This window comes from Bemisia tabaci, unplaced genomic scaffold (genome assembly GCF_918797505.1).
Source record: "Bemisia tabaci unplaced genomic scaffold, PGI_BMITA_v3".
In the NCBI taxonomy this organism is placed as follows: Eukaryota; Metazoa; Arthropoda; class Insecta; order Hemiptera; family Aleyrodidae; genus Bemisia; species Bemisia tabaci.
Window position 1 is genome coordinate 188,393 of NW_027311740.1, and position 15,601 is coordinate 203,993.

General features: G+C 36.7%; 2 protein-coding genes across 2 annotated transcripts; both read left to right on the forward strand.

Annotated features, from left to right (window-relative positions):
- Window positions 1–4,907: 4,907 nt before the first annotated feature.
- On the forward strand, window positions 4,908–9,165 carry LOC109033058 (uncharacterized). Its single transcript, XM_019045482.2, has 3 exons — window positions 4,908–5,843; window positions 7,728–7,860; window positions 8,896–9,165. The coding sequence occupies exons 1-3, from the start codon at window positions 5,731–5,733 to the stop codon at window positions 9,163–9,165; spliced, it is 516 nt and encodes a 171-aa protein (XP_018901027.1). The 5' UTR covers window positions 4,908–5,730.
- Window positions 9,166–9,345: 180 nt separating this feature from the next.
- Pex19 (peroxisomal biogenesis factor 19) lies at window positions 9,346–14,046 on the forward strand. The gene has a single exon (XM_019045481.2). It carries the CDS (start codon window positions 9,346–9,348, stop codon window positions 10,246–10,248), a length of 903 nt encoding a protein of 300 aa, XP_018901026.1. The 3' UTR covers window positions 10,249–14,046.
- The last annotated feature ends 1,555 nt before the right edge of the window (window positions 14,047–15,601 follow it).

Here is a 15,601-nt window from a genome sequence, read left to right on the forward strand (position 1 = left end):
AATTGTGCTAGACCCTTCGGGGAGGCTCAGGGTGCCCCCCAAAATGGCCGCCGGGGGTCCAAAAATTTTAAAATTCCTTAATACCCCGAGTGGGATGTCTATTCATAGGTAATTTTGGTCGTAGAACTCGAATTTCACATTGAAACGGTCATCTAGTCTAAGGGAGGGCCCCAAAATCCAATATGGCGGCCAAAATTGACTTCATGGTGGGAAAATGACCATAGGTAGCTTCATACGCCGTATGAAATAGATGCCAATAGGTTTTATACGTGGGGAATTTCAAATATAAGATAAGAAATTGTTCTTTACTCATCGGGGAGATACAGGGGGTGAGGAGGGGGCCCCAAGGCCTTCTCCTCTCCCCCTCGAAGCTCAAAATCTTCCATCCAGAGGCTTTAAAATTCTGAGTAAGTAATTAAAATGAATGTCAAAACAGACATGGACAAGGAACACTGAGCCGCTGAGATAAGTTTTAGAAGAAAATAGGGTAAATCGCTAAGGAGCAATCGCGAGTTGGCAGCCCCCTCCACCCTCTGGACATGAAAATTTCAATGGTTTTGCCTTCTCATTATTTTTATCGGTCATGAATTCATTTTGACGTGCCCAACTGCCCATCCACACTCCGTTCTTTGCCGTAAACCTTAAATGGCCTAATGAAAGCATGAAAAAACTTTTTAAATGTTCCTCATTTCTAGAGAATAGGGTCTTTTCGATTATAAGAACAGCCCGATTTCTTTTGAAATGTTTAGGAAATGAATAATCAATTTATTATTAATACAGAAGGAACAAAAATTACAAGGAATGAAAGAGACCAATTAATTTCTCATACTTAAAGGAGCCCCTACCCTTCCAGCATGCTCCTGTATTGAAAAGGAATTTTCTTTCCGTAAATCTGAGATAGTGATTTTGGCTTGTGGAAAGCTGAACTATTTGGAAATTTTGTAGGAAATTATATAGGAAATTAAACGCCAAGTTCACGGTAAGCCAATTTCCTGCAATATTTTCATCCTGAAAAAGTCGGAATTAGGAGTCAAGAGTTTCGTTTCTGGGTATAGCAAGTCGGCAAAACTACCGAAAGTCCATCACAAACTTAGTGCCTAACTTTCAGCACTTTTGTCGTATTGCGGAAGCTGGAACCAAAAATAACAGTTCCAGGTCGCGAGTTTTCCGGGGTGCGGGTGCTTCCGAAAAATGTTTTATGGTTTTCAGATTATGATTCAGAATACCATGTGAATGAGTAAAGGGGCACGAACAACTTCTTTTTCAAACTAAAAATGAAGTGAGATTGATGCAAAATATCTCATAAATTCAAGGATTATTCTAGGAGTAGCCGTAACTTTCCGAAAGTAATCAATAAAACAGGCATAGCATGGCAGATCATTCAAACCTAAATTCATAGATTGAAAAACACAGGCCAAGCATTACATACTTCAAAGCATTGAATCAACAAACAGTACAGTTTCTAAAGTACTTTCATTAAGGGGCTTAGAAACCCAAGATATTTCCTCTACAGCCAAAAGTGAGTAATGATAAACCATCGCAAAGTACTTAATCAGGCAAAAAATTTCAAATACACAATACAAGAAGTGTTCGACAGTATCTAAATCCCGAAAAGCTTGGCAACTGCGGCCAAAATGAGTGGTCCCAGCTGATAAAATTCGTTAAAATTGCCCAAAGCCCGGCATAGCTATGCGTAGTTTCCGAATTTTGGCCGCAGGGATCAAAAATCTCGGCTCCAGTGGCCGAGTTTTTCGGAAAGTGGATGTTACCGAAATTGTTTTGCCGCATGGTCAACTTTCCATAAGTAAAATAAAATTAAGACGCACATGTACGCCCTAAAAAAAAACCTAAACATTTAAAATTGGTTTTGAAGTATAACCAAGGTGATGTAATGATCGTTTTTTATTAATTTACTTAGGACCATTCAGCATTTCGCCATCTTCAGAGTACAGTCATTAATACATAAATATATCACAGTTATAATGCTGAAAGGTCCTAAGTAAATTAATAAAAAACGATCATTACATTACCTTGGTTATACTTCAAAACTAATATTAAAATGGTGTTGTTCGAATCAAACTTTATTAATTTAAAATTGAATGGAGTTTTTTTGGTAAGAACAACCAAAATATATAAATATAAATTTGAATAGATATAACTCCCCTTAAACACATTAAAATAAATTAAGTTACATTTCACTGACCAGAATGAAAATTCAATTGACTTATAAGACAGAAAAATAACGCCTCTCTGTCGTGTGAAGAGTCTCGCTCTGGAACACATGCACTAAACAATTTTTCTTAGGATATCATATTGACTGACAATGAGTTTCTTATGGACAAAATCTGGTTTTTTTGAGTTAAACAAACGTTGTTTTGCTAGGGTTAAGTTCAAGTTAAAAAAAGATAGTGAAACAACGTTTGTTTAACTCCAAATAACAGGTTTTAAGTACAATCCGCAAGAATTTAACGCAAAAAACCAAGTGTTGTTGACCAGAAACAACGCTTCAAGTCAAAGTAATATCTCAAGAAAAAATGTTTTGAGTGTGGCCCAGAGCATACGACTTAACTGACTTTTTCTCCAATATTTTTCCTGTCACAATTTAAATCTGGATTACAATGCCAGGGGCTGCCTAACGTCTTGATGCAAAATATGGACGCCTGGAGGTGAGCTCTAAGAAACACAGGGTCCGTCTAGTCAATGGGAGGTTTTCATCCTGGTATTGTTTCTTCGAGAAAATCTACTACCTTGCTTCTTCTAAATCTCTAAGAGCTGTTGTTGGAGCACATCGTTGACGTACCAACTCTAGGTGTTGTCTAATCTCTTCGGCGAGAGAAAATCCGGAGCCCAACTTCGCGAGAGGTTCCAACACGTTATTGCTTGCATTATTCATTTAGGTTTTCCACCTTGTCAGTTAACCTTTATTTATGAAAGATCCGGTGATATCGGCACCTGAATAAGGAGCGTGTAATTCAAGAAGAGTGGAAGCTTTCAAAAGACGGGATACGTTTCAAATTGGGATGAGATCGAGGAACTTTTCTTCCCGTAACCAAGACACATTCCCACTTGAGATGTAAGCTTAGGAATCCGCTTGCAAAGAAAAGAGTGGGGATGGGCAGTTGGGCACGTCAAAATGAATTCATGACCGATAAAAATAATGAGAAGGCAAAACCATTGAAATTTTCATGTCCAGAGGGTGGAGGGGGCTGCCAACTCGCGATTGCTCCTTAGCGATTTACCCTATTTTCTTCTAAAACTTATCTCAGCGGCTCAGTGTTCCTTGTCCATGTCTGTTTTGACATTCATTTTAATTACTTACTCAGAATTTTAAAGCCTCTGGATGGAAGATTTTGAGCTTCGAGGGGGAGAGGAGAAGGCCTTGGGGCCCCCTCCTCACCCCCTGTATCTCCCCGATGAGTAAAGAACAATTTCTTATCTTATATTTGAAATTCCCCACGTATAAAACCTATTGGCATCTATTTCATACGGCGTATGAAGCTACCTATGGTCATTTTCCCACCATGAAGTCAATTTTGGCCGCCATATTGGATTTTGGGGCCCTCCCTTAGACTAGATGACCGTTTCAATGTGAAATTCGAGTTCTACGACCAAAATTACCTATGAATAGACATCCCACTCGGGGTATTAAGGAATTTTAAAATTTTTGGACCCCCGGCGGCCATTTTGGGGGGCACCCTGAGCCTCCCCGAAGGGTCTAGCACAATTTCTGACTTCATATTCGTTATTCTCGACCCAGAAAACCTATCTGCGGATATGTCATACAATATATACAGCCATCTACGGCCATTTTCCCGCCAAGGGGCCCATTTTGGCCGCCATCTTGGAATTGGGGCCCCCCCTTAGGTCGGAGGATTTTTTGAATGTGAAATTCGGATTCTACGACTAAAATTACATAGGAATCGACACCTCAGTCGACTCTGTAGCAAAATTTATAATTTTTCAACCCCCCGGCGCCCCTTTTGGGCGCCATCTTGAATGGGGGGCGCCGGATTGATTTTTGAACTTGACACCATCGAAAATCTGATTCTACGTATCAAGACGAAGAGATTGATGTATAGAACTCACTCTTTTCACAATACTGCAGACAAATTTACACTAGCAACTCTACTAACATGTATTTTTGACCAAATCTATATTCACAATTAATTGGACCGCGTTTAACAGAAAGGAACCAAGCCACATCAGCTATTGCCAATTTTACCTGAGCAATTTAATTTTTTACGAGAAAACGTTTGTGCGGATCCCTTTGAAAATGTTAAGGAATTTGCCTCGTACTATGGAGAAAATTCACTGAAATTTGCACGAAAATCCGCACAACTGTTTTCATGTAAAAGATTAAATTAGCCAATTAAATGCAATAGCTGATGTGGCTCGGTTTCTTTCTGTTTAACGCGGTACAATTCTCCTCGAAACTTAGATACTTTAGATCCATTGCGTGCAAAATTGTGTGAAAATTTTGCGGGGAAAATATTCAAAATTTTCCCAGTAAATTTTATGTTTATCGAAGGAAATTTGGCAACTCCTGAAGGCTCATACGGCGTTCTTCCTGAGCACGACAGCCTCTTCTTCGCACGATGCTCGTTCCAAGCCTCGAGGGGATTTAAGCAGGATCACTTGGACGCATTTATGCTAAAAGGACTTATGTCACACGCATTCCCTATGAATGTAGTTCCTTTTAGCATTAATACTTCCACTTCTTTCTGCAGAAGTCCGGAAGGGGGGAACCTTGACCAATGTTCGAAGATGAGCCCGTGATCCGTGAAAAGCGCGTTGCGTGTATAATTTAGTTAACTGCACGTGAGCGAATGTTGGTGTTGGTGCGCGAGTGTGTGTGTGACTCTGCTCGGGAGAGGAGGAGCACGGAAATATTTTGGTCCAGTGATCGGGATTATCCTGCCGCTTGCGCCGTGTTCGCCTGGCTCGAGCCTGAGTCCGGATTTTTGTGTTCTCTCAAGACGAGCATAGTTTTTCTGCTCCAGTTGTTGCTCGGACGTGGATCGGTTTTCGGTGTCGGTGAGATCGTTGTTCGGGAAAAGGCCGTGGTGAATTTGCGCGATGTTTTGTTTTGTCGTGGGGTAAAATTAGTGCGGATCAGGTATCGCATTTTCAGGGTGTTCACAAGTTCGGAAATAGCACTGATTTTTTAAGGGCGGTCCGGAAGCACTGAAAAAGTGCGGAAATTCCGCAAAAAGATCCGGAATTTTGTTCATTTTTTTCGCAATTCGAGCGAGAAATTGAAATTTTTCGAATTTCGTCAGTTGAAAGTATCGAAAAAGTACCGGATTTTTTTGTCGAGGAGGTACTGAATTTCTTGGGATTGTACTGAAAAAGCACTGAAGAAGTACTGCTTTCTGGCCAGTCTGTTTTCGTAGGCATCCTGCATTTCATTTTCGATAAGATTTCGAGTGATCATTAAGTTTGAACAGTATTCAAGTCGTTAGTAGTGTTACTTGTTTGCATTTTTTGATTTTCTTCCTTGGGAAACACCAGTGGGGAAAAATTATAAATTTTCTCGCGATAGTGATAGCGTAGCGTAGACCTCCGCGCCGGTTCAACGAACGTGGTCCTGTTTTTTTTGCTTTTTTTCTATTTCGTCCGAAAATTCCGAAGAGTGAAGGATTCATTTAACGCTTTAAGTATTTTCATTGAAAGCTTTTTAAAATTGAATCGTACGTCTGCTATATACCTGAAGATTGAGTCGTACATACAATGCACCGTTTGCTAAAATCCTCGGTTATACTACTGAATTTTCTGCTGAACCTGGTGCGATGCGAAATCGGCGGCTTGTCCCCGGCGTGGCAGCAGTATTTCCCAGACACTACGTAAGTCACCCCTCGAAACTGACAGTATGAGACGTTTTACTCATCAGAGCCCGCAGTAAGTCGCCCCTCGAAACTGACAGTATGAGATGTTTTACTCATCAGAGCCCGCAGTGTGGTACATTTTACGCGTTTCCACGAACGCTCCACTGTTCCAATGGGCCCGAAAATTTGAAAGCCCAGAACATCAATGTAACACTGCCGTGATAGCGAAGAGAGTCGTAAGTGCAAAAATGAAGTTTTGAGAAAATGTGCGCAGTGCCTCGGAGCGGAAAAATTTATTGAAAGAAACCTCCGTTCCTTGTCAAATTGCCACCAACTATCCGGAAGACTCGTAGAAATTCTTTAGATTATTAAAAATCGACAAATATTATTTCAATTAAATAAAATTATTTCAATTAAATAAAATTATTTCAATTAAATAAAAAGGATAATATTTATGTTCATGTTAGGCTAGTGTTAGGCAAGATGGCCGTAGGGGCTGTCTTCTGCCTACAATCGTGGTTACATTTTGGATACACAACAAACACTTTCTCAGGTTAGAAATTTGCATGACAGGGAGGCATTGTAGGTACATACATAAAAGCTTTGTTATTGTCACTGGCTCTCCAAAGGAATAATGTTGTTTTGTCTAAAACTACCGTCATTTTTTGCGCACTTACGGCTTTCTCATATGTCTCGTTTGTATAAAAATAAGACGAATTTCGCTATTTTAGCGTTTCAGTGATACCATCTGAAAGAGATAAGACGAATTTTGAAGGAAACTCGTTTTCGAAAATTTGACAGTTATGCAAATTCGAATTGCTCGAATTCGCTGTCAATTCGAAAATTTGACAGCTCTCTTCGCTACCACGGCAGAATAGAGCCTCTGCTTTCTGAGGACAGTAATTGTACGGCAACTATCTTTAAAGCTCGTCGACAAAAATAAACCTAAAACTTGAAATTTACGGACTGTGCTGTTTCACACTAAAAATGCATCCAAGACGCTGATTTTTCCTCCTGAGACGGAACATTTCATTTATTATGAGAAGTTGAAAGTTTATGAAGATGGAATATCCAAGTTCGGAAATGACCCATCCCAGAAAAATGAAATTTTTCAGGAGAAGATGAAAATTGCGTAACAGCCAGAATAGGAGTGTTTTCCACGCATAAAAATGAGCATCGTCAAAAACACGAGTCGTTTTTGAATTGAGAGATTCAATTATTAGTGAAATGTTGACACATTGTTTGAAGCTCAAGAGCGATTTTAGCTTTTCTCTTTTCCTTCTGTCCTATCATTCTAGGTGACCTGTGCACACATTTTTTTTTTTTTTTTTTTTTTGCGATGTTCTTTTTGTTTGAAATAATTTTCACTCATTAGTTCTACCAAACTACTAATAAATAATACTAAAAAGAAAAATTCTTTGTGCTTGCAAAAGTATTTTACATGTCATAGAATACAAATCCTTATCATACCCAGACCATTAAATTGAAATCGAAACACTCAACACAAATACTTATCAACATGGAAAACTCCCTAAAACTGCCGAGGATTACGTAAGGACGTGGGAGAAAAGAGGTCACTCAAACACATTTTTGCCAAGGATAAATTAGTAAGGATAAATTGTAAGGTCCAAAGTAGAGACTAATAATGATTGATGATAAGATACACATCAAAAGGGAAGAGTTATTTCATTTGACCTAGCTTCTGTAGGCTGGAAGGATTGCCAGCATTAACATGATGTTAAGTTTCGACCGTGCCCTTTTTACTCGCTTGATTAATCTTGCAGAAATTCATTTTCTTGTTCTCTAGCAATTTATTTTGTATATGAAACACTCAATTTTGTTGTTTTTTTTTTAAATATTTATATATTTATATATTTATGTATTTATTTTATTTTTTTACAGCTGGGCCACCTATCCAGAGCAGCTTCATTACCGCCCCTCAAGACTGAGAATTGGACAAGGCTCTTATCGCATGCTTCCCCCCACAAGCGCAGAGCTGAATTGTGATTTTCCAGATTCTATGCTTATGCTATCTGTAAGCCCGTTTTCCTACTGGTAACTTTAGAACAAAGCGTTTCAAGGTGCAGAATAAATTTATGGTTCCAAAGTTGATCAACATGTATCCAGAAGCAACAGAAACATTATACTAATTATAATGTAAATTAAGAGAAAAACAAACCATCTATTCCCACCCTTCTTAAATGTTTCCCCTTTCTTACAAGGAACATAATAATAGCTATGGAAAAATCATTTCTATTCCTCATCTTCTCATTTTTAAATTTTTAATCTAAAACGAATCTCTATCTGTACTTACTTACTCTGAAGAAAAAAATGAAATGATATAAAATAAAAAAGTTAAATAATTATACCTGTATGATTTATGTTGGTCTTTTGAGGCAATCGATTAGAGAGAAAGAATTATCAAGAACTGGGAATTACTTGAAATGTAATCTTGGATTCTAATGAATTGATTGAATGTAATGGTTTTCAGAAAAAACTGATTATCAGAATTGTTAGTCCAAAAATTTAAGTCTGTGTACTTCATTTCAAAATTACTCTTCAGCAGTATTAAAAGATAAGAATGTTTCTGAGCTTTTGTGTAGAAATAATATCCAAAAAACTAAAAACAAGTTTTCAACGTAGTTTTTATAGAGGCTCTAATAGTAAAGGAGGGATGTAGGTATAACTTTTTTATATGATACAATTTATTTTTTTTTTGGGGGGGGGGGGGGTTGATCCAAAAAATTAAATTGAAATCCTAGTTTTTTTGGTTTTTTTTTTTTTTTTTTTTTTTTTTTTTTCAAAATATAAACATTTTCCCAAACAATGTGCTCAATATAGAGGAAAGCTTTGGCAATTTTTTCGAAGAACCATTTTCTTTACAACCAATTAATAGCTAACTAAACAGTTCGAGAAAAAGCACAAGATGGAAAATGAATGAAGTCTGTTTGCTCTCAGAAAATACACTAAAATCACAAGTTGCAAATTCAATGAAAAAAGAAAAAAAATATCAATAATGACAACTTATTGAATGTAATTTCCACTGACGTTTCTGTTGTATTGTTTTCAGAATATAGTATGGGAACGAGCAGATATGGGAATGCGTGACTTAAACACGCTGTATAGAAGACACGGAATTCCTCATCAATACGACGTTCACGTCAGACCCAGAGGTAGCACTCTCCACCTTTTTGACGTTTCACCAATAGATCGTGGCCTGTACAGATGTATCGCAACTGCTATGGATCCTGCAAACAATAGAGTAATTACTTTGTTCCAAGACACTGAATTCTATCCTGATCTTGGTTTAGGTGGCCTTGTCCCAGAAGTTAAAACTTGATTATTTTGAATCAAAACTCGAACTCCCTGCCAATCAAACTTATATTAATTAGATTGTGTTTACTGCAGTGTAAAAAGACAATCAGTGTTGAAAATTGTTGATAGTGTGCCTGCATTGCAAGTCTCTGAATTTCAACCTCTCTTTGTATTTAACCTAGGAAGAAACCAAATAAACAAAATCATGGCCAGCAAAAAAGCTGAAAATGTTAGTGAGGGCGCGTCCCCCATCAAAGTTGGAAATCCTGAATCGAATGCACCTTCAGGATCTGGTGAGGACCAAGAACTTGATGATCTGTTGAATGATGCTATCGGTGATTTTGAAAAACCTGCAGCCACAAAAGTGGGAGCTCCGTCCGAGGGAGCCGTGGGACCTAACACCAACAATAAGTGGTTAGATGAATTCGTAGAACATGTGAGTGAGAAGTTCAACGGTGAAATTAAAGAATATTTAGAAAAGATGGGGGATGGTAAAGACCTGTCTGAACTTCTAGCTCCCGAAGAATTCAAGAAAATTTTAGAAAATACCTCCCAGCTTTTGGAAGGAGAGACCAGTGATAACTCTCCCACCCCGGAAGACCTTAAAGAAACAATATCAGAAACACTTCGTAGTATATCAGAAGGTATTGATAACCTACAGTCATCTTTACCTGATGAGTTGCCATCAATGTTTAACGGTATGAATTTGAACTCGGACGAAACACTCGTGCCTTTCGTTCAAAACATAATGGAAATGTTCCTGTCAAAAGAGGTCCTACATCCATCAATGGATGCCCTATGCAAAACTTTCCCAGATTGGTTGGAAAAAAATAAATCCTCTCTCTCTCCCGAGGATTACGATAAGTATAAGAAACAGTATGAACTGATGTTAGTCATTGTTAAGAAATTAGAAGAGGAAAACCCTGATGATTCATCAGAACTGAAAAGAGAAAGATTTATACAATTGAAAGATTTAATGCTAGAGCTTCAGAAGTTTGGACACCCACCTAAAGATCTAGTCGCGGAATCAGGAGTTGCTCCACTCGATATGAGTGCAGCACCGCAGCTACCTATGGACCTTGATCCTTCAAAGTGTACTTTAATGTAACTGTTTGCTTTTTGAAATCAAGCAAGAGTTCTCTTTATTCCTTATACCTCCTCTGAAATAGGTTTGCCTTCTTTCAATGCAGCTACCTATGGACCTTGATCCTTCAAAGTGTACTTTAATGTAACTGTTTGCTTTTTGAAATCAAGCAAGAGTTCTCTTTATTCCTTATACCTCCTCTGAAATAGGTTTGCCTTCTTTCAATGTATTTTCTGCGCTTGATTCCACTCTCAGAAAACTGATGCTGTCCCCTGAAAGTGTAAAATGTGGACCTCCGTTTCAGCTAAAGTTAGCTTTCTGACCATTCTGAGTTGAATCTTTTGGCCTTAAGCCTCCTCGATTATGAACTTTGGATAGTTCAACATCTTTCTTTTCCTGAACTGGTTTGAAATTTTCATGTTTTGGGTGTGAAAAATTGCGGCTGTGCATGAGTTTCATAAAGAGAGGAAAACTTTTTAAAAGTTGAATCCTCCTCTGTTTCCTGTTCTTTGTTATTTTATCAATCTTTAAGCAAAGATTTTTATAAATCCCCTTTGAGTATCATTTTAATCAGACAGAATGATTTTTGCAAGAAAAATTGATTTACTTAGTTTTTATTTTAAGTTCCTTACCTCAGTTCGTACTTTCGGTAATCATTTTAAGTTTACATTCTTAAATTAAATCATTTAAAAAAATTAGAGATAAAAGAAAGCTGCTGTATTCATTCAACTCGACTGAACCTTTCAGCAAAACCTTTGTAATTTCATAGCTTAGCAGGAATTTTATTCACATTCATTGCCTTCGAGGCCTTGACAAAATTATTTTTTTGACAGAAAAAAATATATTTCCTTTATGAAGACTTCAAAAAATATATGTGAACTTTTAAATTGAAAAAGGGGGCTCCTAAGGTTTTCCTAAAAAATATAGGTATATTTTAAATTTATCGGATTGCCATTTCTAATATATATATGTTCATTTTACAAGGATTTTGTTAAGCCACTAAATTCAACCACGATTATTCTAAGAATAAAGTGTCCTCTGCTGTATCGAAATTTGATACTTAATGAATAAGTTCATGAAACAAAAATGTTTATTTTATTAGTTGGGAGTGTAGTATCATTCTGAACTAAGTAACGTAGGTAACTGAGAATATTGCTTGTGTTCTAAAATTGTTGAAGAAACTGTTCACCCGAAGCTTTTATTCAGAAGTACTCAAATGAAATTTCTAGATGACCATGAACCTCAATGTTTTATTTGTGAAATAGTAGTGAGCCCTCATGGTGTTCCGCCCAAAAAATAAGATTGAAATTTATCCCCTGTTCGTTTCTCCACTTAAATCAAGCATAGTTCTTCAAGAACATTTTATTTTAAGAAATATTTTGCATCAATCGAATGCAAGTATATTTATTTAAGTAGGTTGTAATTTTCTCGATGGATTTCATTATACATATGTTACATGCAGATTGTGTTGTCCAGTGTACGAACTGGGCAGGTTTTTGCCCAATGCATGAATCGTGCGTGGCTGTTGTTCAAATCGTGATATAGCACACATTTGGCTCATTTCATCAAAGAGAGTAAAATGAAAATTAGTTACAAATAATGAGCAACTCATCTAGTTATGATTTGTTCATCCTGACCTGAAGAAGTGATGTGCTATATCATGAATATGCTCATTTCTGAAGCATATAGATTGATCAGTGTGTTCACGTTGTATTTTGCGGGACGCCATTTGCTAAATTTCCCAGCCCTACTTCGAGAAATGGGAAAAATTAGTGATATTTCATGATTTGGGTAACATCTGTGCACAATTCACAAATTTAACACAAGTCGCCAAGTTAATTGATTGTCGATGACCAAAGTGCAAAATCATGAATTTCCATTGCGGTGTTTCATTTGCCCTTTTGTTTTATTTTTTCAAAGAGAAACAAGCCAACTTTATAGCTTGAAATGTTTGCAAAATATTCTGCTAACATGAAAAAAAATCAAGAAAGTTACTCAAGGCATTACGTTGACTAGCTGTCTAAAGAAAAATAGAGTATGACAGAAAGTCTGCAGTGTCACAAAAGGAGACAAATGGTTTCACACTTTGGCCATTGATATGATCTTTGGTAAACTTATACTTATCCTCCTTGTTCATCTAATGTCTTGAGTGTATCAGTTGTCAAATGCATATGCTATGATAGTGTATTTATACTTGATGATGACTGTGAAAGGCATCAGGTAAGCAAGGAAAATAAGTAGATGCTACTTTATTTGTTGTACGAAGAGCTTATGTCTGTGTGCCAAACTCCATGATTTTAGCCTTTCGAAAATATCTGAAGCATTCTCATGTTAAGAAGGAAAACTTACTTTTTGCAAAGTTTAAAATCAAGACAAGACAAATGAAACACCCATGCCTAATAAACTCTCTTCAACTTATTTGACAAATTGTCATTTCTTGTTCGAAGGAACGACTCTCATCTGCACTGTCTCACCATTTCTACGAAAATTTTATTTTATTTTGAGAGAACCGTGACACTAAGTCTGATAATTTCAGTGTTCATTCTCACATGTGTATGAAAGAATCCATGGACACTATGCAAACTCATGCGACAGTCCTCCCATGAAAAAATGTAATGTCTTTAAAAAATACTGAAACAGCGCAATGGAGATACGTTCTTTTGTACAAGAGAGGGCAAAATCTTGTAGCAGTACTTATGTATTCCCCAAAACGAGGAGAATGATTGACACTCTCCTTTGTATTTCCTTTTAGTGGAACAGAATAGAGGCCATTTTCTTTTTTTGTGCAATGGAATATTATAGTCTGTGATAGTTTCCCATGACAAATTTCAAGTACATATCAAAGGTGAAACTCCCAAACCACATATCTCAGTTGGCTACCTATTGTACTTTATTCTTTACCCGCTAAATCACTCAACGTAAACTCTTGAAATCCTCAGTGCTTTTTCTTCTCTGTGCGAAAAATATTCTGTTAAAATTTCAAAGAATCATGTTGAGTCGTTCTCCTTTAAGAACCTAAAAAGGAGCAAAGATTTTGAAAAACTGCAAACGAGGCACATGGTTTGGGTGTTTTGCGGATGATATGAGATCAGTTAACAATGCAAGCTATTTTGAAAGAGGAGGTAGAGACTCCTTAATTTCATGACTTCACTGACCAACTCTTCCCAGGAGGAATCAAGCTGAATCCAATGAGTTTTAATTCTGTCTTGTCATTTATTTTTGTAAATTTATTCCCATTGGTGCAGTTTAGTATTTCTATATAGTGGCTTTAGGTTCATAAGTTCTCGGCATTTTTTACACCTAGGTATTCCAAACTCCTGGTTTTGTTATTTTTTTTTCTTGAGTATTTTTACTTTTCACTCCTGTTTGTTGCCGTAAATTAAAGTATACCTAACCATAGTTTTCTCCGTTATTCAAATTTCATTTTCATAATACTGGGCCGGATTCACGATTATGCCGCTGTGGGCTAATACCTTAGATTTCACTAGGTATGACCTCCAAGTCTTTGCTTTGTGATTATGTGATCAACAGCGTAATAAGATTGGAAAAAAAGAAAAAAAGGTAATGGAATCGGTTACCTCATTTCTGAAATTTGCTACTCGAAGCTATAGCCTTTATTATACCTCCCTTAATCCAGCCCTGTCTTGGAGTACTCATTTTACTTATTCATATTTGGGTAACATTTGGTGTTGTTTGTAGTTTTGTAAGATCAAAATTTTTACTGTTTTCTACTTATTGCTTACTTAGAATTTAAAATTTTGAAATCTGGGTTCTTAATTTTCTTAGTTATTTGATTAATAAATTTCATCTGAATTACATACATACCCATGAGTTTATTTATTTCAGTTTTTTTATTTCCGGTGTTTTTTGTGCTTTCCTCCAGTTCTTACTCAACTCAGCACCTACAGCAGAGTACCCACAACTCTTCATATTTATTGTCCTGTAATAATGAACGACAACAGTTATGTAATCCACTTTAATATTTAATTACAACAATCCCAAATTACGTATCTTGGTTTACAACATTCCATACTTGATTCTTTAAGTACGAAACAGCTCCACATCTAACTCTTGAAACCTTCAGTGATTTTTCCTCTGCTGAATATTTTGTGAAAATCTTAAGCAATCATGTTTAGTCATTCTCCTTTAAAAAAAAGTAAGAGAGCAGAGATTTGTAAACATCGTAAACGAGGTACGTGGTTTGGGACTTGAACTGTTGATAGGTAAGACTAGAACACGTAAATGTTTCAGACCATATCATGTCCAAGGCTTAAATGTCGATTCCCTGCATTTTATCAACCGAATTAACTAATTGACAGGGCCAGCGAAGAAGGATTCTAGATGCGGAAATTTCAACTGTTCAGCACAGAGTGGCAAAATTTTTGGGGGGTCAAAAAACACGGATGTTCACTTTTTGATGTTGAACACTGTATTAGGCATTCCCAAAAGGATTGTGTTAAAATTGCTGGCCATAATTTGCATCAATGTTTTGAAAAAAATTGCCTTTAAAGCTGTGAATAGCATTCGACACTCTTTTGTTGTGTTTCTGCCTTTGTAATTAATTATTGTTTCATTTCTTCAAAATACTCCCCAACGGACAATTTTTTGAATTAACAAGTGTCCTTTGCAGACTGCAAAAAATTGTCTCATTATTGATCATCCATTGTTACTTAGTTTAACTCCACCTACTTACTTATTAAGTGACAACACTTAACTTCTCTTACAGAAAAAAATGGAATGTTGCTTTAGCATTTATAATGTTAAAAGAATGCGCGACAAATATAAATGCTGATTTTACAATAAAAAAATGCTATGTTAACTCCGTCCACAGTTGAATGAACAAATTCAATGTTGAGTTCGAATTTTTTAAAATGTGAAATCAACATTTGGATACTTGTCGCTCATATTTTTAACAGTTTAAATGCTAAATCAACATTCAATTTTTTTCCGTGTGTAGAGTCACTCCTCGTTGGCAAAAAATGCTCAGTTCAAACCATGCTGCGCTGTTATCATCATTGTTAATTTCTAACTGTCAATTATTTGGAAATTTTGGCCCACTCGAACGATACCTTAAAATATGAAACGTGAAAACATCGAATGTCTATAACATCGTTTTACAATTTATTCAAAATATGGCATGAATTGATTGAATGTTTTTGAGAGTATTATCACGTTGAGCTGTCCGGGAAATTGCAAATGGATATTTTTCACCGAAAGCAGTTCTTTTTTTTTGCTGCTAACAATAAAAGTTCAAGAAAGTTGAGCTCACACCAATGACAACCCCCTCCCCCGCTTGACTCATTTGAGATCCTCGTATCCGGTCCGGATGGATTACCGGAAACGGAAACAAGGCAGAAACAAGGAACGAACCGTGTGA